At 36.3% G+C, this 22706-nt stretch overlaps 1 protein-coding gene across 4 annotated transcripts in view; it reads left to right on the top strand.

Annotated features, from left to right (window-relative positions):
• ZNF236 (zinc finger protein 236) overlaps nucleotides 1-22706 on the top strand; it is a 77855-nt gene that overhangs the window by 8656 nt on the left and 46493 nt on the right. For all 4 annotated transcript variants that reach the window (XM_082276549.1, XM_082276550.1, XM_082276548.1 and 1 more), the window contains exons 2-8: nucleotides 2043-2185; nucleotides 3624-3788; nucleotides 8638-8816; nucleotides 9936-10060; nucleotides 13224-13396; nucleotides 16037-16183; nucleotides 18008-18079. In XM_082276549.1, the coding sequence (XP_082132675.1) occupies nucleotides 2043-2185; nucleotides 3624-3788; nucleotides 8638-8816; nucleotides 9936-10060; nucleotides 13224-13396; nucleotides 16037-16183; nucleotides 18008-18079 (1004 nt within the window). The remainder of the gene's footprint in view (nucleotides 1-2042; nucleotides 2186-3623; nucleotides 3789-8637; nucleotides 8817-9935; nucleotides 10061-13223; nucleotides 13397-16036; nucleotides 16184-18007; nucleotides 18080-22706) is intronic.

Genomic DNA, 22706 nt, shown 5'->3' with positions numbered 1-22706 from the left:
TATAGGGAAGTTAGCACCTTAGATGATGCCAGTGCTACATTTTTGCTACTTCAGTTGCTTAGGCATTATTTTTGCATATTGTCCTGTGCCTTTGATCTCAAGAGTGAATGTTTAAAGATAATCTCTTTGGCTCAAGGAGAAGGTTTGAAGGTCTTTCTAAAGTCATGGATTGGATGATTTTTCAGTTGTCAATTTAAAGTAGAGGTCAGGCCTTCATGGGGTTGAACAATTACTCCTTTTTCCAGGGGAAAGGAAAGCCTTGTGCATTACATTTTCATATAGCCCAAGTATAGGAGTAGATTTTTCTTTCACTTCTCTTGTGTTGCCATTATTTACAGAAACTGATCTTGTGTCCTTTATTCTGCTCAGACATATTTATCACAAGGATGCTTAAAGGATTGTGTCTTGTAATTAAAGCTGTGGTTTTCAGCTTTTGAAGAAATGTGACTATTTCAGGGTTGCTATTGATAGTGTCTGCATACTGTGAATTTACAGTTTATTAAAAGATGCAATAAATGCAAGTGTACACATGATAAAGATTAGTAATATTTGCATCATTGTGTTACAGAGAAATACATGAAAATGAAACTTTGCAAAGCAAAATTTAATTGGGTGACTTAGTCCAGAAAGGAGAAGTATAAGTCCCTAGGGCATTGTTTTTAGTTGGGATTTCTTGCCCAGAATACATTGTGCTGAAATGTTTTCTACAGCTTCCTCAACTACAAGCTTTTAAAGTTTGTTTATGAGAATCTTAGCAGGGAAAAAAAATGGTCAGGACATAAGGTACTGATTTCTTTTTCTGCTTGTAAATAGTGTGGTGAATGAGAGAGGACTTTGAAGTGGGTGCAGTAGAGTGGAAATACTGTACGAATTGTAATCTTCAGTTTCCTCTGAGGAAATTTAAACAGGATGCTGTAAACTTCTACTTGTGGTGTTGTTACTTCCTATGCCTAGTTCTTACATATGTGGGGAAAAGTACTGACTTAAACATCAGGCCTTCCATGTCTACATAATAAAATCAGTGTTCCCTTCTTTTTGTGTTCTGTTGTTGATGCAGTTTTAGTTGTGGCAGTGTTTGAATTCTATAGATTTTTTTCTCTTTCATGACCCTAACCTGCAGCACAAGCTGACCCCTCCTGCCAGTTGCTTTTCTTAAATTTTTTCTTAAATAAAGATTACTTCCTTAGTAATAGAGTATCTTCTCAAATGTAAAATGTGCTTAAGTTCCTTAGATTAATATTTTCCTTATATCATAAAGTATTTAGAGGATTGACTTCACTCATTTGAGCAGAAGGATATAGAAGCTTGCAACTTGTATGTCAAAAGTTGTATGACTGTAGGAGTTTTAAAGAAAACTATATGGGCTTAGACTGGATCTGTTCAAAGAAAAATACATCTCTTTCCTTTGAATTAATGTGTACACACTTAGACTTGCAGTTTATTGCATCTCTCTCAACTGTTTGAAACATTGGTGTTGGTTTTGTAACCCTAAAGGTTTTAAAATAGGTTTTAATAAAGGTTTTATAATGCCAGAAGAAGAAGAAAGAAAAGATGTCTAAATTTTTCTTAAGGAAAGAGAGAGAGCAAGGAGGGAGGGCAGAAAATCTGTGTAGTCAGAACTGCTGACTAGGTAATTTTAAAAAACTTTATTAAACAGGTGATGTAATACTATTAGAAGTAACCCCTGGCAGTATCTTACTCATACTTAGTGTTTTTTGCAACATTTCATTTTGTTGCGAACTTGATGGGTGTTTATGAAGCACAGAAAGAATTTATTTCAAATTACGGGGAAGAGGTGATTATTTATTTCTTTAGTGACTGGCAGCTTGAGATATGGATGTATTTGGATGATCCTGTGTCAGTGGAAGCAGCAATGTTTATGCCTGAGATCTTCAAGATCTCTTGAAGTTACAGTGTTGGGTAAGTCAAAAATCTTAGAGGAATTGGAATAGTTTCTGCTTCAAATGATTCTGTTTTTTTACAATGAGTTATAAGTAGATGAAATGTGACTTCATACAAATCTTTTGTTGCTTGTTTTGCAGGTGTTGTTCTGACACCAAAAAGAGAGAACGGTGATTTTTCCTACCAAGTACCCAACTTTCATAAGTGTGAGGTTTGTTTGCTGTCTTTTCCAAGAGAGACCCAGTTCCAGCGCCATATGAGGGATCATGAGCAAAATGACAAGGTATGAATTATAGTAGATATAACCAGTGTATATTGATATTTTCATATACTATCAACTGAAGCTAACACAAGATGTCTTTTCCATTTCTTCTCAGTCACACCACTAATAATTATTACTTGGGGGCCTCAGTTTTGTGACATTCCTCTTGTTTTCTCATGTTTCCTTTGAGATAGGACCTTCCTTTGATACCCTTTGATTGGATTATTGTTTCCAGATCAGTAATTTTTAATTTTAGCCATTTTCCTTGATTTTTAAAATACTCAAGTAGGTGAGAAAAGGTATGAGTTTTTTGCAATAGTTTGCAAAGTGATTCTACACATTAGCAATAAAAAGAAAATAGTGCTTATATTTATTATCAGGACCCTACTAGTGAACTAATTTAGTATGTATGGATTAATCAGTAGATTAATGTCATCACTTTAGCTACTTACAAATCAAATTTGGGAAGAATGAGAAGAATACAGATATGTGATTAAGACTAGACTGGCTTTTAAAATGAAGCTTTCGCCACAAGTTGCATCTGTAATATGAAGCATTTAATTTATTTCCCTTGCTTTCTATTTCACAAAGCTAAAACTACTTACATGTGATAGGAAAACAATTTTATTACTTTTTGAGATAGCCCTAAAATACAGATTAATTTTTACAAAGCTTAGCACTTGGAGATAATTCATATATACAAAGAACAACTTACGCAAGTTTCAGTGTTGTAAAGTTGACAAAGTTAAACCCATGCTATTGCAAGCTTATGTGTAAGAGCCTTTACATCTAAAAGCGAAGGTGCTCTTAAAGAATTAAAACTGATTGTGCAGATGCCAAGTGAAAAGCAGTCAGTCCTGGTATAAACTAAGTGTTTTGCTGTTTTGATTATTAATTTTACTTAAGGAGATTTCATGGAATCACAGAATATACTGAGTTGATAGGACCCTCAAGGATCCCAAGTCCAACTCCTGGTCTTGGGCAGGATCATACCATATGCCTGAGAGCATTGTCCAAATGCTCCTTGAACTCTGTCAGGCCTGGTGCTGTCACCACTTCCCTGGGGAACCTGTTCCAGTGCCCAGCCACCCTCTGGGTGAATTGTGACCGGAGTTAAAGAAGGAAAATGTATTTCTGTCTCTTGCTCTTTCCTCTCTCCTGCTAACTTCGCTCTTTTCGGACAGTCTCGGTTTTGAGTCTCTGGTTTCCTTAGTTCCCCTGCTTTCTTTCCCTTTGTGCTCTTGTAATGCTGTTTTTGTATTTTTTGTATTGAGATGCAAAGAAAATAAAATAATTAATATTGGTATTATTAAGCATCATTATCCTACGCAGGTACTTGAATTGCTCTTATTTTTAATGTTTAACATTTAGATTTGTATGGTTATATGTGTCAGTCAGGGTATGTGTAGCTTATGGGAAGACTGAATTTTGTCTTTATTTTTGTGATTTTAACAAACAGCCTCACCGGTGTGACCAGTGTCCGATGTCATTTAATGTTGAATTCAATTTGACACTTCACAAATGTACTCACAATGGCGAGGATCCTACATGTCCTGTGTGCAACAAGAAGTTCTCCCGAGTAGCCAGTCTGAAAGCACATATAATGCTACATGAGAAAGAGGAGGTAATTTCATGAAACCTTGTAACAGAATTTTGAAAAGACGTGTCATAGTGGTTGTATTTAATCCCTTACCTGTATGCTTTCAATTGGAGGATTGAATAAATTATTTTGTTCCAAAGAAATATAAAATTTTAAGCGGGGATTAGTTACGGAAATTAATATCCTGAATATAAGTAAGTGTTCCCATTGTGTCTTTATGAACAAAGAGCATCTGTGCACGTTTGATAGATACCATATTATAAACATTAACTGATTGGTTATTTACATATCCTTTTATTTTGGAGATGTTTCTGTGGCTTAATCTGTATTAATAAGCCCACACGTAATAAATAATGTGTGATCATGTTTGATGGCAGATGTCATGGTGAGGCACTTTCACCATCCATAGAAATAGATTAAACTGTTCCTTTATCTACAGCTCCCACCTGCATTTTTGAGTGGTTGTTTTGCTTGAGAGTACTTCTTGTTTCTTCCCCTCTCACAGTTTCATTTCCATTCTGATAGTGTTGGTTAAATTCTTAGCAAACAGTTAATACATAGTGGTGTATTTTACACACTTTATAGTCATGACTGCATTACTACAATTGCCAGAGGTGATTGCACTGCCCGAAATACCAAGTTTTCCATCACGTAATTGCGTCTTCCTCCTGTTAAAGTTTTTTCAAAATTGCACTTGGTGTTGGAGAATGGGAGCTGAATCAAAAATGCACTTTTGTTGTCAGACTTCTAATCATAATTGTAACGGTGGTGTGTTTCTCCATGCCAATTGCTGACAGCTTACAGTGGCCACCATACAGTTCTTGTCCCACCTGGGTCACCAGAAAACTGATGCCTGAAGTGGCCACCTAAAAACAGAGACTAGACGAGAGTAAGGGAATAAAGGTAGGTATTTATTTGAAAGGCCTTCAAAGCTACACTCTGGGGAGCCAGAGGCTACTGCCAAGATGGACCCCAAGATGGACAACAGGTCACGACTTCTTCACACTTTTATAAGTTTGTTTCATTTGCATATCAGGGTTAATTCTCCAATTAAAGCTTCAGTTAATGATGTAATTTCCCCAAGCTTGCCCCCCCTTTAGAGGCTTTTGGTTTCTACTTTTGGGCCTAGGACGGTCTGAGTGTCCTTGGAGAGCAGGCCTAGCACGAGAGAGCAGAAGTTAACAGGCTACAAGAAACTTCAGAGTTACACAGTAGGCAGCACAGGGTTTGAAAAATATGAAAGTTAAAACCTAAGGCATCAACAGCAGTTTTGACTTGTCAGTTTGCGATAATAGGCCTGTTTGCACTTTTCCCTAAAACAGATGCCGGCATGCCATCTGTAGAGGTTGTATTCCTTCTTTAATCATATTTTAGTTCATGTTTTGTCCAGTGCACAGTCAAGTAGGTAGCCAAGTTAAGTACAATTTTGTTGCATATTAACATATCTGTAATGATAAATGACTTAATGAGTATTATCAAGGAAACTTGATTTATGAATTGCTAAAAACATCAGAATAAGGAAACTAAGCATCAGGAAAGACACCCAAGGGTGGTTCTTGATATCTGTTTCTGCCACTAGTGATTTTTCATGCACTGCAGCAGGTCTGAGTTTGTTGCTTTGGTGCAGATGTCAGAAGAATAGGTTGTGTGATGCCTTACAATTTAAAATTCAGTCTGCTGCTTGAAAATTAAATTTATAAAAATACAAACATTTTAATACATATTTAATGCAAAAATACATACATGTTTCAGTTGCTAATGAATATGTTTCTTGTAATGCTCAATGGTTTTGTGATAAAACAGAGACGAATGTAACAATTCATAGAAAACTGCAGGTATAACTTTCACAGTAGTTATGCGCAGGACCTGTAGGAGAGCTGGAATTTGAACTTGAAGCAGAGGGTATTGGTGATGGCACTAGCTGTCATTGAGCTTTCCACAACATGCAGGATAACGAGTTACCAGTGGAGTACATTCTCCCTCCTGTTTGCTCTTCTTCCTTTTGCTGTTAGAAGAGTTAAAAACCTGAAATCAGCGCAAAGGGGCGTAGGGGGAACATACATTAGGGGCCATACATAGCAGTTAAGGAGATGGCTTCACAAACTGAAATTTGGGGAACCTTACTCTTGTTTTGTGCTGCATCAGGCAGCTTTATCTACAGATGAGTTCAGATGGGCAAGACAAAGAAGTTAGTGTGCCTAGCTTCTTGAGTGCTCCAGTGAGATTTGTGAGAGTGGGTCTGTCTGTGAAACTTGGATTTTTGTGATTGATTGCACCTGTGAGAAGTTCTGGAAGGAATTTTCTGAGCTATTGATATTGAGCTTGCAAGAGACTGTATTTTCTCCTCACATTCTTTGGTGATTTGCGTGTGATAAACTGGTGTGAGGGAAAAACGTCATGTTTGACGTTCCTCACTAATACGGGGTAGCTTTCTCTTGAGAAATCATAAAGAACGGTATCTTGTGTAAATATGCCCCATCTTCTAGAGGATTCTTGATTTTGTCCATTTCCTCAGTGGAAATGTACAGTGGTTTTCACTGCTGTGTTTTGCCCTGGCAAGACATAAATGCTGAATAAAACTGAAAAAAAAAGATTATTTATTACATTAGAACTGCTACTATGTCTTCTTTTTTTCATGAACATGAGGGTTTTTGGGCTTTAGGAGAACCTTAATATGTTGAAAAAGTTAAAACCGGTATTTGGTGAATATAAAGTGAAAATTCCCTCATTATAAGATCCTCTTGTTCTGATTTTTTGTGTTTCATTTGTGCGATGTTGGGGTTTTGTTTGGTTTTTATTAAAAAAAACTATTCTCTGTATTTGATTTGTCCTGTCTAATTAAATTTGTGAGCAATGATCTTTTGGAAAAGTGCAGATTAAAATCCTTTACAGATGCTATAAATCATAGATATTAAACAGGTGAAGATCACGAGTTCCAAAGTGTTCTTCAGATGTTGCATCTGGTAAGATAGGGAGAATTAATACAGGCAGAATCCAATGAGTAGAGCTTTAAACATTTTTTTCTGAGTTTGGGAATTTTACATATGACCAGCCCCTTTTGTTCAGTGTTAAAATGTGAGTTTAACCGTAGTGAGGTTACAGTGTTCAGTTACTTGTTGTGTGTGGTGGTCAGTTTTTTTGTTTGCTTGAGAAGCAAAAAAATAAATCTGATATTGCCTATAGCAGAGTCTGTTTGTAGTTATATATTGCTGGGTTTTTTGTAGTTTTTCTGCTTGCTTTCCTGCAGCAAATTCCACAGTACTGAATAGAATCATGAAGTCTTTTAGTGTCTCAAATACTTCATCTTGGGCTATTTTTTTGTTTGTAGAAGTTGCTTAATAGGATACGTATATTAGCAACTTAACATGATACATATGCATGTCTGAAAAATGCTGAGGAGTGATTCAAAATCTCACCGTTTTGAGGTTCATGAGCTTGGCATAGTAATTGTAAGCTTCCCTTCATAAAATTTTCCCCCACTTTTAGTTTCGTTTAATCATAAACTAAATTCATTGTGTAATAACAATAGATACCCATAAGAAGTATTCAGATTTGTATGCATGTCCTAGCAAAAAAAAAGTGTTAGTTATTTGTCATCTCACACTATAACTTGAGTCCAGTAATGACATCTAGGCTAGATTAAACAAGTAATTTTTGAGTTGGTAAGTAATTTCATTAAAGGACTTCAGCTTTTTAAGCTTTTGTGTGGACATGTGATACAGCAGAAATTTTCTTTTTCAGACTTAAAGAACAAATTTATTGTCAAAACAGTCCAAAAACAAGGTTGCATACCTGTGTTCCTCTTGATTAAAACATTGTTGTCAATATCCTTCTTGAAATGAACACTGTTGTTTTCTGTTGTTTGTTTTTATTTTTCTTGTTGATCATTAAGGGAGAGGGAAAAAACGGGGCAGGATAAAATACATTTTAGTTTGCAGTGATAATCACAATTACTGAAAAATGAGCTTATAGTTAAAAAAACCAGTCTGAAGTTACTTAGGCAGACCAGTGGAGAACATTTAACAGGGATGCATATTTTTAGACATTTAAGATTAACTCTCAGCTTAGGTTTTCTAAAATAAAGATACACTGACAAATAAAATCAATGATTTCAAAAGGCCAAAGGAAGTCAAATAAATGCAGAGCTTTTAATTTTCACTGAAACAATATTTGATTCTTACTCTGAATTTTAGAGAAATGGCAATACTTTTGTGTTAAACATTACAAGTATAATTTCCATTCTAGATGACATGGAATACTAACATAACTGGAAAATGGTGTGTTTAATACTGCTATAAAATAACAGGTTGAAGCGGTATCTGTTAGAAACATTATGTATCCCTCTTTATTTCTGTCATGTTTTCTGTCAAGATAGCTTAAGAAAAGTCAGTGCTAACTGTGGTGGGATTGCTGTTTAAAAGTGCCAGTCATTACAGTTTTAACCGGTAAAGGTGTGAAATCCCTGAATCTACAGTTAAGATGCTTTTGGTTAGAAAGTGCTATTTGTTACAGATGTTTCTGTAGACCATGATGTAATGGCACTGAGGTGAGCTTCTGTGTGTTTTGAAGCAGCCCACCAAGGAAATAGGAAGTGGTGATGATGGTACTGAACTGCTTGTTTCTGCTGCCGTATGAAGTTTTTCAGAACTCAGTTCTAGTGGAGTTTCTTAAAATATAAATATTAATATAATCTTGCAGTGATTATTGTACATAATTTATATTACAGGGCTCATAAACTTTTCTTGCTTATATACTTCTCTTGCTGCTTGCTTCCAGCTGCCAATGTCCATAGAAGGATAAGTTAATCTATTTGAGCAAAGCTTGTGCTTGTGTACCGCTGTTTTGAAAAATCAGTCGCTATTATCTCTTTCAGAATCTCATCTGTTCAGAGTGTGGAGATGAATTCACTTTACAGAGTCAGCTGTCCATACACATGGAAGAACATCGTCAAGAATTGGCAGGCAGTAGGATCCACAGCTGCAAGTCTTGCAAAAAAGAATTTGAAACTTCCTCGCAGCTAAAGGAGCATATGAAAACTCACTATAAAATAAGGTGACAATCATTGGATTGTAACAAAATGAGCAGATGTTACTTTTATGGTGATAGCTGGGAAAAGCAGGAGTAGTATTTCCAGTCAGCAGAGTGCCACGATTTATGCAGATCATTCCTTTTCTTTGCTATGCTGTTCTAAAATGACACTTGCTTTTTAAAACTTTGCTTAAGTGGGTGGTTATTTTTGGAGGCCTCTTTTTTTTTCCTGTTTTTGTATTTTGGCACACATACTAAGCATAGTTCATCTGCCAGCTATTTGTAAACATGGGTTAAGTTTCTCTGATGCAAAGTGATTTTTGAAGTGTGTTTATGATTTTAAATGCTAATAGCAGTACATTGAAGCAAATGTATATTAATTTTACATAGCATTTATTATAATGACAAAAGTTTTCATGCTTTCATCCTGCAAAGATGTAACTTGTTCTTTGCAGCTTAATCATCTTTCCCAAGAGGTCCTCATTACAGCCTCCCATGAGTTTCTTGTAAATCTGAAAAAGCACAAAAGGAAGGGGAAAAAAAGAGGCCTGGTAAATGCTTTTCTTATTTTTGATGAATATTTGTTCTGTCCTTTATTTCAGCTCTCTATTTTAACATTACTTTTAGCAAGGTGAGAATTACTTTAAGTTAGAAGGAGGAAAAACTTCTCTTGGTTTACTTTATATATTAAAAAAGCCTTAAGTCTTGACAGGTGATCTCTCTTTTAATCTTTACTCTTTCTGTAAAAAACAGATGGGGAAAATTACGTATTTAAAAACAAGAAATATTGTCTATTCCCAGTTCTTAGAGTTGTGTAGAGTAGAAAGTTCCCACCAAAATATCTGTGAAGTTGCTGTATACTTCTGGCAGAATTTACCCTGAAGATGTCTGTAGAGAGCCTCTAAGATGTACTGGATTTTTCCTACAGAAATAACTGAAATTCTTGGTGCGTGTAGGTACTGAGAAAAGAGCTGTTTGTGCTGTTCTTTCAGTATGATTATGGAGTTTGGGTTATCACTGTTGCAGCTGATACTATGTTGCCATCAAGTTTACGCTATGTTAAAAGCGATGGGGTAAAATAAGCTTCTTCAAAATAGCCTTTCATATTAAAATTATTCCTTTTCTTTTTTTTTTAAATCACAGGGTATCAGATACCAGATCTTACAACAGAAACATTGACAGAAGTGGGTTTACCTATTCCTGTCCTCACTGTGGAAAGACGTTCCAGAAACCGAGTCAGTTAACACGACATGTTAGAATACACACAGGTAAGGCTGTGGAAGTACTTATTTTAATTTCTTTTTGTTTTACAAAAATCAGTTAATCTGTGAAATACTACATATTTTTTCTTCTGTTGGGACTTAAAATAGTATTAATACATTTGGCTCATTAGATGCAGTTACTTGTTGGTTTAAAATAAACCTTATGTAATTCTTTCACTTAGGAAATTTATATGCTTTTAAAATTTCCAGATTTATCTGATTAGAAACAGTTAAAAAAACGTAAAATACTCTATCGATTTCATTTGTTACCAAATATCATCTGGTTTAAATTACATCTTACATGCTCTAGAGAGCAGGTTCTAAAATCTACAATTGCTAAAAGAGAAAAAGTACATGAAAATTAATAATACTAACAAAGTAGTGGTCTTGCATTTATTTAAATTGATTTATTTAAACTTACAAAGTGATCTTCAGAGCTGGTAAGCCTAGGTAGTAATTTTAATAATCGAAGAAGTACAGGTGGCTGTTCAAATTTGCAGAATGAATAGGAGATGTTTTTTTGCTTAATTTCTGTCATAAATATATGCATGCTTAAACCTTAAGCAATTGAAATAATTGAAAAATGCCAAGCATAAAATAATACAAAAGTTTTTAGAGTGTACAGATGACTATAAAAGAATAGTTCTTATGTTTTAGCCAAATATACTACTATAGCAGGAGTTTGGCTTTAAACAAAGCCTTTGTTGAAGATGTTCCAGTGATGTTCAATTTGTATTTGTATTTTTCATACATATTGAATAAATTGCCATTTGTCTAGTTTTTAGCTAATTCAAGTATTCATTTATGTAAACGTGCAATTCTGTTTGTAATATCAGTCAGTCTAATATCACTGTTCAGACAGTGATGTGATGAGTTGCCATTTGCAAGACTGGCCTTGTTTACTAAGAAATAAAAATACCATTGTGTGACACTTTCTTAAGAACCCTTTGAAGTTTTACAGATCTAGTTATAGAAAAGTAACACAAGAGGTCACCCTTGTACCTGCTTTAAAACAATTGCTTGAAAGTAATATCCAAAAAATGGTCGGTGAAAATTAACTTCAGTATTTTAGATTCTTGATTCTATTTAATACATTAGTTTTTTCTAGTCACAATTAAAGAAACAGTATTGTAGTTTGTTGAGGATGCTTTTTTAAAGCTTCAAAAAGTTCAAGGGCATTTATAGTTGGTTTGAATACTAGAAAGACATTTGTCTTTTGGGAAATCTGAGACAGAAAATGCAATCCTAATCTGCACATGACAGGAGGTCATTTTAAGTTCCAAGTAGCTTGCAAATACTCATTTAATTTGTGAAGTATGTTAGTACTCTAAATCTGCAGGCAATCTGTCTGGTGTTCAGCTGCTTGAGGTACTGTAAATATGTAGAAAAGAACAACTCTGCTTATTTAGAATGCCCAGGTCTTCAAGTGTTAAAATAGCAGGTCTGTGCACAACATGCAGCATTACATTAGCCTCTTAATTGCAATACTTTTTTTGTTCATAGCTAGGCATTTTGAGTACTTACATCCTTTTGGGAAAAAATTCAAGTCTCAGGGACTGCAGTTCCCACATTAATAACTAAGTAAGGAACCCCTTATTCTCCACCTCAAGTCTGTATTTTATTAAGTTATACTTGAGAAATACAAAAATTTCACATTTCCACAAAAACATTAAGATTTCATTTTTACACTGAGATTTAGTTATATAGGCAAACTTCACCTGAAGGAATACTTCTATGTGTCCAACAGCAGCTCTTACTGGACGCTAAGCTTTTTGCCTGTGAAAGCCCAATAGGAATTTAGTATTTCCAGATATGAATCAGTGTTCTTTGTTTTAATCTCTGTTAAAAAATACACAGTTAAAACGTGCAATCCTTAAAGCATCTTCAAAACCCCTAAACAGCAGAAGATATATATTCCTGCAGTGAGTAATATATTTCAGAAAAATAGCTGCTTTTGTTTCTGACAATGTGAATTTAATTAAGAATTAATAAGTTTAAAGTAGATGTAATTACAGCTATAAAATTAGAAAACATATAAAAGTATTTATTAAAACTGATTTAGTGTGCACATGGTAGTACTTACTGGTGTAGCAGACATAATATACTGCGTGCTTATGCTGCTCTTGGCTATAGAAATGTGCAAAGGCAAAGTGTTAAATATTTTCGAGGTCCTACAGCTACCACAGCTGAACTATTTCGCTAAAAGAAAAACAAGGGTAGTAGTGAGTTCGCAGTGGGGGTTTCCAGGAGTTAATTAGAACACATGGTTGTAAAAAACAGAAATTTATTCTTGGTCTCTTTAAAACATGTAGCTTTGTAATCTGTTTATGCAGTCCTCATATATTCTGTAACTTAAAATTTCTCTGGAGTTTTTCATGCTTATCTGTTAATATACAAAAACTGTAATTATGCGCAGCGCGGAGGGCACCAAAATTGGGAAATCGTGACAGAGCATTTCTGTAACAATACTGGCTAGTTTTTCTTTAAATATTCAATGTGAACAGTTTTAAAAATTATTTTCTCAGCAGAACTGTCCAAAACATTGTTTCATTGCATATTTTCATTAGGTGGTTGCAAAGAATGAATGGCTGTTAATATTTATTGGGGAGTGGGAGCCATATGCCATCTTTTGCAGTGCTGCTGTAAGACTTTCTGATTTTAAATTAGATAAAAGCTTATATTTTTGACTGTTAGTTATTTATTTCTGTGCATTTATCCGCTGGGCCAGTTTGTTTCTGTGAAGGTATATGCATTTGATAGGATTTGGTGTAAAACATATGTGGGTTTCTTTTTTTCTTTTTCCCTTTGTTTTTTTTCCCCCATTGATTTTGCATAGCAGCTTCTGAGATCTTCCAAACCACAAGATGAGGGAAGCTATTTTAATTTAGTAATTGCTTCATGTAGATCTCCTTTATTTTACCCATTTCAACTGATAATCATCAGCTTAGTTAGAAAACTTTTTCAAAAGCTTACATTTTCATAACAGTGGGTGCCGAGGTGGTCAAGGTAAGCAATTTTATTGTCAAAACCTCCTAATAACATATATAATAATGTGTGTATTTTATTTTAACTGATACAGTTTTTCTTTTAGATACAGGAAACTGCTGACATTTACTTAAAACTCCTTACCCTTCCTCCTCTTCATCCTCCTGCTGTTGTTTCCTTGCAGGTGAAAGACCTTTCAAGTGCAGCGAGTGTGGGAAGGCCTTTAACCAGAAGGGGGCTCTGCAGACCCACATGATCAAGCACACGGGGGAGAAGCCCCATGCCTGTGCCTTTTGTCCCGCCGCCTTTTCCCAGAAAGGCAACCTGCAGTCACACATACAGCGAGTTCACTCGGAGGTAAATGCAATTATTCATTGAGTCCTGCGTGCTAACATGCATCTTAACTCAGTTTTGCTATTCCTGTGTGCTCCAACCAGTATAGATTTACTGCTGTAGTGTAGATTCTGGTTTGCTGCTTTTACCTGTGAGCTTTCCTTAGCTTGGTCTGGATAAATGTATACTTAGGAGAAGTAGCAAAACCTTCATTTCCCAGTGTCTTTTAAATGCATAGGTAGATTAATAAATAGTGGGGTTAGGTGTTCAAAAATGTACTTATGTCAGTCTTGGGAGAACGAGGGCTAGAATCAGATGAAAGGAAGGCAGTAGCGGCCAAGCAGAAAATGGTGAAAAGTTTCAAGGTGAAACAGCAACACACTAATTCCACTGTAGAACGTATTGCCATTTGTCTTTGAAATATGTATCTTGCAGCCTTTTACAGAGGTTTTTTTGGTTACAGGTAGAAGGAAATTCCAGAGTAAGATTTAAAAAATTGTTTCAGATCTCCTTATGTCTGTTTTTTTTCCTCTTTTTGACAGTTTTTAAGATTCAAAAGGTACTGCTGTAATAAAGTAATACCATCTTCTGAACAACATGAGCTATGCAGCTTTGTTCAGTCATTTCCTTGCAGAGTTTAATGATTTGTGGTTGGAAATACCCATAGAAAGAGACCTAGTTTGGAACTTGTGAAGTGGTAGAGGTAGCACTTTTTCCTTCTTTTTTTTCTTGTGTATAGAATATCATCTTTGTTCTCACTTTTCCCCTAACTCTGAGATTTGTGTTCTTGTTTTCCGTTTTTGTGTTACAATGGTAGATATCACTAAGGATCCTTTAAGCATGTTAGTTCCTTACTTTTAGGATATGCCTTAGTATATGGATATGTCTTAGTAGTTTGTAATACACTTAATTTTGTTAAATCATATAACTTTGAGTACTGTGTCCAGTTTGGACCACTCAGTTGAGGAAAGACATTGAGGTGCTGGAGCAGGTCCAGAGAAGGGCAGTGAAGCTGGTGAAGAGTCTGGAGCACAAGTTCTGTGAGGAGCAGCTGAGGCAGCTAGGGATGTTTAGCCTGGAGAAAAGGAGGCTCAGGGGAGATCTTATCGGGATCTTATTGCTCTCTACAACTGCCTGAAAGGAGGCTGTGGCCAGGTGGGGGTCAACATCTTCTCCCAGACAACCAGCAACAGGACAAGAGGACACAGTATTAAGCTGCACCAGGGGAGGTTTAGGCTAGACATCAGGAGGAATTCCTTCACAGAAAGGGTGATTAGGCATTGGAATGGACTGCACAGGTGGAGTGGAGTCACTGTCCCTGGAGGTATTTAAGAAAAGACTGGACTTGGCACTCAGTGCTGTGGTCTAATTGACATGGTGGTGTTTGGTCAGACGATGGACTTGAGGACCTCGGAGGTGTTTTCCAACCTAATTGATTCTGTGATTCTCTGACTTTGTGTGACTAGTCGTCCTCGAGGTTAACAGCTCTCTATATGTGATAGCTTTTGCTAAGTAAAAAAATGCACCAACGTTGATTTAATAATTTAAATTGACTTTTTTCAATATTAGTTAGGGATGCAGTAAAAAATATTTTTCACTTTTTTCTCTGTTACTTTGTTATTTTGTAAGAAAGAATCAAACTGTGGGTACAGTACTTTAAATAATGCTACCTCTTGATCACATTCTGTGCTGTGTTTTGCAGTCCTGAGCCTACATTTGAGTTACTGTTTTGGATAATTTATTGATTTTTTTTTCCCTTTCTTGCTGTTGCTGTGTTTTCTTCAAGCCTGCATGGAACTCTATGAATTCTTTGTTTTATCCTGAGACAGTTACAAAATAACATTGCAGCTGTTAATGAATTACAGGTTGATTCTCACTTCCTGAAGCACTGTTTAGGTGTAGCATATTTTATTACTTAATACCTCTTTGTGAAAGTCCTGTTCGCAGTTTAGTGTCACAAAATACAAAGTACCAATACTATATTGCAAATACTACGGTGTGTTTTCTTTTGAGTATCTTGTTGGTCCCTGCACGTTGCAAGTGCTACACTGGATGTTATTGCTGGACTGAGGAGGAATGGTGAGGATGGTTGGAATCTGCAAATTTAGCTGCTTTAATTACCTTAACCGATTGGTGTGAAAGTCTCAAACAAGTGGCTGCTGATCACTTTCTCATTCTGTGTGTTCAAATTCAGTTCAAACTAAACATTAAACTTCCCTGCCCTTCACAGTGTTGGTTTTGTCTGCATTTTTTTATCTCACACTTCTAAATTTCCATTTGTATAATTTATGATGTTTCATCTTCAGCCACATCTTATTTGATAAAGTTGCATTTCACTCTTGCTTTTAAGTGTGGAATGGTAGGAGATTGTAAAGAGATTGTAAAGTCTGAGGCCTCATTTGCCAGAGGACATTTTTTTTGCTGTCTGGTGCTTCACAGTGCTGAGAAATGGTAATAAGCAATTATAGTCATGTACAAAGATTATAGTTCATTTATATCGAGGAGGTACCAGCCTGGTTCAAAAACTGCATATTGGTGACTTGAAAAAACAAACCATTTTAGCTCTCATAATTCCGTAGTGTAGCTGTTATACAGAAAAATAATGAAAAACGTAATATTTGGTAGATGTAGCGGAAATTAACTGCAATTTTTTTTTTTTTTAAGGTGAAGAATGGCCCTACATACAACTGTACAGAATGTAGCTGTGTCTTCAAAAGCTTGGGTAGTTTAAATACACATATCAGCAAGATGCACATGGGTGGTCCACAGAATTCTGCAAGTGCTTCAACAGATGTATCTCATGTTACAGCGGTAAGCTTTGCTTGGTATATTGTGAAAATGCCTTTGAGAGTTTTATTAGGTCTATATCTTAATTCCAGTAATTCTTCAGATAGGCCAGCACTTCTTGTCCCTGTGGCTGTCTTTTGTCTTTTTCAAGTTTTGTGTGATTTTTGGTATTAATTTGCAGGATTAAATATTAGGAAAATATAAATTGGATGATTGTATGTAAAAAAGTATTTACAATTCAAGGATTTGGTTGAAAATATAGCAGTTTATTTCTACAACAAAGTATAATTCTTGTTCTTACAGATTATGTTAGCTTCCTCTGATAAAACAAAAATGATGGGGAAGTTTTAGAACTATTGAAACAATGTATTAGTTTCAACTCATCTTCAGAAATTGTTTATATAATTCTAGTCCATATAAACACGTAGTGGATTCTTCTGTGTGTGTCTGATAACTTGTTTTAAATGTTAGCTTCTTATTTGGGAGATTATAAAGGAAAAGATATAGCTTTGTTGGAAGCAGTGAATGTTTTTCTTTCTTTGCCAAGATACAAAAAAGAGCTAAAATTCAGGAAATGCCTCTGGTTTCAAAAGACTACTGTATTTTTTGAGCCAGTGCATATTTGGTTTATTACAGTACTCATCATTTTTTTCTTTGATTAGAACTACCTTTTCTACCTTTATTGCATTTTGTTTTGCCTAATCTCCAACTCATGCTTTAATGTTCAATGGGTGATGAGTAATACCAGACTTTGAAAGAGAATGGTTAAAATTTGAAGTCTGAACTTCATTTTGCAGCTGTGTCTTGTTGAAAAAAACTGTCTAGTAACATTGTTTGGAAAAACTTTTTTTTAGATTTTCTGAAGTTGTTTTATAGGGCAGATGCTATTTTTTTCTTCATGTTACTTCCTAAAAAGAAAGACTAATATGTCTTATTTGTTTGCAAGTACATATATTCTCTGTCTTTTTTTACATTTCTACATTCTCAAGCCTAATCTTAAAAGCAGAATGGAAAAGAATTCCTTCATACTACCCATGGTTTATTTTCCCTGGCCAGCTCTGGTTTTATTTTTTTGGTTTGCCTAAATATTTTGGATTTTCTTAGCATATTGATATTACAGCAGTGTGGTATTATCTCTGCTGCATGAATCCTTTGCTGCTTGCATGCAAGAGGGGAATAGCAAAAGCAATACAGTAGTATAAGCAAAGAGAGAGAAGGGAGAAAAAGATTCTTTCTAAAAATAGATGCCAAGAAGTTTAGCAAGGAGGAGCAGAGATAAAAAATGACATGTCAATTGCATATTAGAGAGGATTATGCTTTTTATTTGTAATTTTATATCTGAACCTGCCTATATTTAATTATTCCTATTTTTTATTGCTTTAGAAACTTAGTGCATTATTAGATTAGCACTAGCATTCTTAGATTAGAACTTTCCTTCATTCTGCTCAAAACTTGCAGAGCTGCTTTAACAACAAATCTCCAGTATAATAATTCTATTCTGAAGTTTGCAGTCAGTCTCTGTCATCCCTTGTTGGCATGTACATACCTGGGGATAAGCAATGATTATGTCCTTATTAAGAACCCATTCTAAAAGCTGAAGTTTCCTGAAGTGCTGTGATACCAAAGAATGCACTCTTGTGTGATACATGAGTACATCTTTTAAATTACAGTGACTGTAAGGCTGTCATTTTGCTGTCATTTGCTGCATTAGTATTTATAACTAAGGTGATTTTGTGTACTTTAGTTTCTCTCACATAGTCTCATTTTTCTGAGCTGCTTTTCTGCATTATATGAGCCATGTTTTTCTTCATTTTGACAAAAGTTTAAAATATTTTGATTTCTTTATAGGACTCTGTCACCCAGCCTTTAACAACATCCTCTGCTAATCTTTTGCAACCTGTCGATAACAAATGGAAGAATGTAAGTGGGAAATTTTTGTTTTATTTTTGTGTCAAGATTATAAGTGAGAGAAACTTCACATAATTTCACAAATTTTCATTTAACTGGTGAGAAAGAATATGCTGTGATACTTTGTGGAAGTTGGATCAGCTAGTATGTGAAGGGAGGCTCCTTGGCAAATGCAGCTGGTTATTTAAGGGTGGAACAGGTCTTGAATGGATTATATTGCCTCATTTGTTTACACACCCATGATTTTGGATGTAAGTCTGCTTAACAGCTTTTCAAAATGGAGGTAAATACTCTTCTGTATAATAAGACCAGAGAGTAAGGATTCTTAAAAGTACTGAATTGCCCTACCCCTCTGCCTTTACTTTGCAGGGATTACCCTTTGGTTGGAGAGGGAAGGAGCTGTGTTCGTACTGGTTGAGTTGATTGGAATTTAGGCAGCAGAGGAACTGTGGGGCTCAGGAGGAGCGATGGAGCTGGGGAAGGATGATGCAGGGCTGACTTTCTGGAACTCCATAGCAAACAGTTGTGGTGTGCAGGAAGGCCTGTAGGCCTGTATGTGCCAGCCCCCTGAGAATGCTGGTATGTTTTGTTGCAGCTGTACAACATCTTGTTTGTCAGCTGTAGGTTGCAGCATGGTATCTTAGGGACAGACCATCTGACTTAAAGTCTCTCCCTCCCTCCCAGCTTCAGCTACTGGTTATTTTCTCATGCACTCAAATCCACAAAACCAAGAACTGGGAAATGTGGCAATATTGCTTTAAAGTCACCATAAACAGCCCATCCACTGTAGGCAGGGCAGAACAGGTGGAGGGGTGGCACAGAAAGAGTGTACGAGAAGGGTTAGAAGGTTTGGAACTCACAGTTGGCAATGGAACAGTTGAGCACCTGGATAAGAATCAAGGGGCAAACAAATCATGCAGATACCATTGTGGGAGTCTGCTGTAGACCTTCCAGCCAGGACGATGATGTCAACAAATTATTCTTTGAGGAACTAAAGGACACCTCTGAGTCAACTGCTGTTGACCTTACCGGGGGCTTCAACTTGCCAGAAATTAACTGAGAGCATCACACAGCTGGCAAAACCTGGGCCAGAAGATTGCTAAAAAATCTGGATGACAACTTTATGGAACAGGTCCTAAGGGAGCAGACTCAGAAAGATGCCCTCCTTGATCTGCTGCTTCTCAGCAGAGAGGATCTCATAAGCAAAATGGAGATTGGCAGCCATCTTGGCCACAGTGACCGTGAAGCGATTGAGTTTAAAATCTCTGTTGACAGGAGGAAAAGTGCCAGCAAAACCTCAGCTCTGGACTTGAGGAGGGCAGACTTCAGGCTGCTCAGGGAGCTTGTAAATAAGGACCCCTGGGAGAATGTTTTCGCAGGTGCTGGGGAATATCAGTATGGTCACTTTTTAAACGTAACCTTCTGAGGGCAAAGGAACAGGTGATTCCCAAGTGTAACAAGTCAAGCAGGTGAGGCAGAAGGCCAGCTTGGCTGAGCAGAGATCTCTTCTTGGAAATAAGGCAGAAAAGGAAGGTGTATGCCCTGTTGAAGCAAGGGCAGGTGATAAAGGAGGAATACAGAGATACTGCTTGTTGCTGTAGGAGAAGATTCATGTGTCCAAAGCTCTGCTGGAGCTGGAGCAGACCAGAACTGTGGGGGACAAAAAAAGAGTTTTTTCAAATTTATTAATGGCAATAGGCAGAGTAAAAATAACATTGCCCCATTACAGGATGAGGATGGTCACCTCAGAAATAGGGACAGGAACTTGGTCTGTTCAGCCTGGAGAACTTAGACCTCATTGCAGTCTAGTACAACTCCCTCATGAGGGGAAGGAAAGGGACAGACTCTGATCTCTTCTCTGTGGTGACCTGTGACAGGATCCGATTAAGTGGCCTGAAGTTTTGTCAGGACAGGTTTGGGTCGGATATCAGGAAAAGGGTCTTCACCCAGAGGGTGGCTGGGCAGTGGAACAGGCTCCCCAGAGAAGTGATCACAGCACCAAAACTGACAGAGTTCAAGAACATTTAGACAGTCAGGCACATGGTGTGACTCTTGTGCATGGTTCTTGTGCAGGGCCAGGAGCTGGACTTGATGATCCTTGTGGATCCCTTCCAACTCGGAATATTCTATGATGTGATGAAGATTGCCAGGTTTTTCCTAGTGAGAGGTGTGAGTTGGAGGGAATGGATCCCATTGCCTTCTCCTCCTAGAATTGCCTAAAACTGACAGGCATCTTTCCAGGCACTCTGCCCCCAGCCTGTAGCTCTGCCTGGGTTTTTGTGACCCAAGTGCAGGACCCGGCACTTGGCCTTGTTGAACTTCACACAATTGGCCTCTGCCTATCGATCAGGTCTGTCCAGATCCAGGGTTGTATATAGTCTGTATTTCATTCTGGCAGTTTTTAGGGGTATTTCAGTTGTCTGTTTATAGTGTTCACTATTCATGAACTGTTTTCAGTGATACAGGAGGAATCAGAGCCATCAGAATCCTTAAAATATGCTATGATGCATTTATTAGTGCAGACATTCAAGGTGCATTAGCTGCCTTGCTCATCAGATGAAATACATAGGGGTGATTTCATCTTCTGTTTTGAAGAAGAGGGAAAAGTCTGTCATCTTAATAGAGAAGAGGAAAAGAAAGTTCGAGGGCTGAAGCTAGGCAAATTCACACTTTGAAATAAAGTATGAAATTTTAGTGGCGATAATTTCTCTTGGAGCCATGTATTGAAGTTGGATAGCAACAGAAAAAGTTAATCATGATAAACTACTTGATTTAACGAACTGCTCTAATGTTTTATGGTTACTGTGACTTGAAGGAGTAATTCACTCAGAGCAGTCACACTGTCTGTGCTACACAGCAGATCAAACAAACCAAGGGTCATCACAAGGTCCACTATTCCAATTGAGCAACAGTGGAATAATGAAGTAGTAATAAAACATTTCATTCTCCATGTTAGCTTTAAAATTGGATGTTCAAATGAGACCTAGAAAGAGACCTCTGAAACTTTTTATAAATAACAGTGTATCTTAAGAGTAATGGTAACAAACTTCATGTATGTGTATGTGTGTGCATTATTGTTCAAAAAAGATAACCTCCATGAGACTGTATATAAACTGCTGTATAATACTCAGAACACACTGGCCTTAAGTGCATGTAATGCTGTGATTTTCATATCGAAGATGATGTTGAGAAGTTCCTTCATTAACAATTAATTTTTCTCTTGGTAAAGCCTGGGAGAATTTGATACACTTAGTGTAGGCATCCTGCTCTACATAAGAGCTACCCTACATTGTGTTTCCAGAAAAGAAATTATCTATATAAAGAGCTGTTACACTCTTTAGCAAACTGCTTTGCTTCAGTTCCTGTTTATTGCAGTGAGAATGGCATATAGTGTCTTACCCATATTGAAATGTTTATAGCACTTTTGCTAAACTGGAATCTGAAGAGTTGGAGTCTTTTTGTGTCTCACTGGTGAGGTGAAAAAAAACCTAATCGTTAAATCAGCAAAGTAACAAGTGATATTCTCACATGCACACAAGAGAAACAAGATAAGGATTTGTTTTATATCATCTCATGAGAAGGCATTAAGAATACTTCATCAAATTCACAGGACATAATCTGAGTCAAGCTAATGTTGCGTAATATAATTCTCTGTAACCATCCGTTCTTTACTACAGTGACTGTCATCTTAACTGTCCAGTGTAAAGTGTCAGTATAAAGAATATCTCAGGGAAGTTTTCAGATTAGAAAGAAATAGTACACATGTGAAGCCTAAGATTATTCTTTGCTAAAAATGATCTGAAAGAAGACAGCCTTTTATATCTGTGTGTGGTTACACATGCACCTGGAAGTGGTTAGAGAACAGAAGTGAATATTAGAAGCAAATAACCAGTGTGTTCTAGGTTACCCAGCTATGGGGCTAACCATTGTATAAATATATATTTCTCTTTTCTGCAGTAAAACAAATCATTGAGAGCAGTTGTTTCAGTAATAGTATACTTATTGCAGTCTATGTGTGGTAAGAAGAGAAGTTTATAAATGCAGGCAAACAGGAGACTTTATTTCTGATTTTAAAATAAATACCAAGGCTCTTTATCACTTTTTTCCTTCATATTTGTTACTAAGGTTGTCTAAGATAAAATTTCAAATTAAAGATTGAGAGATTAGATTTTTACACTTCAAGGTTTTTTAGTATTTTGACAGAGCCTGATGTGTATTTAAATTTTTAGAATATGAAGGGATTCCTCTAAAGCTAAGCAGTTTCAAAGGTTCCAAATTGAAGGGGAAAAGTTAGTCGTTTGTTCTGAAAGGTTTTCATACAGCAGCACACAATAATTTGCTAAAAAAAAATCTCTAATGGAAGGTTGTTTTTTCCAAAGGACCTGCTTGAGGTAAATGTGAACTTTAAAAAGATAGCCATGTCAGTTTATCTCTTTTGGGAATTACTTTTCATGTGGCCTTTACTTGTGGAGTTTTGTAGTTGATCCTTGTGTTTTCTTAATTGGTTGCAAGTTCAGTAGTTAACAATATATTTAAATCAAGCCGTAAGCTTACAATTTCAAGCTTGGGAAGAACTGAAAAAAAAGGGATATAAAAAAGCAATTCTATAATGAAGTGAGCAAACTTTGAATGAGGCTCT

The sequence above is a fragment of the Coloeus monedula genome (genome assembly GCF_965178545.1).
Source record: "Coloeus monedula genome assembly, chromosome: 1".
In the NCBI taxonomy this organism is placed as follows: domain Eukaryota; kingdom Metazoa; phylum Chordata; class Aves; order Passeriformes; family Corvidae; genus Coloeus; species Coloeus monedula.
The sequence above is the reverse complement of the archived record's forward strand: the minus strand, read 5'-3'. Positions and strand labels throughout refer to the sequence as shown.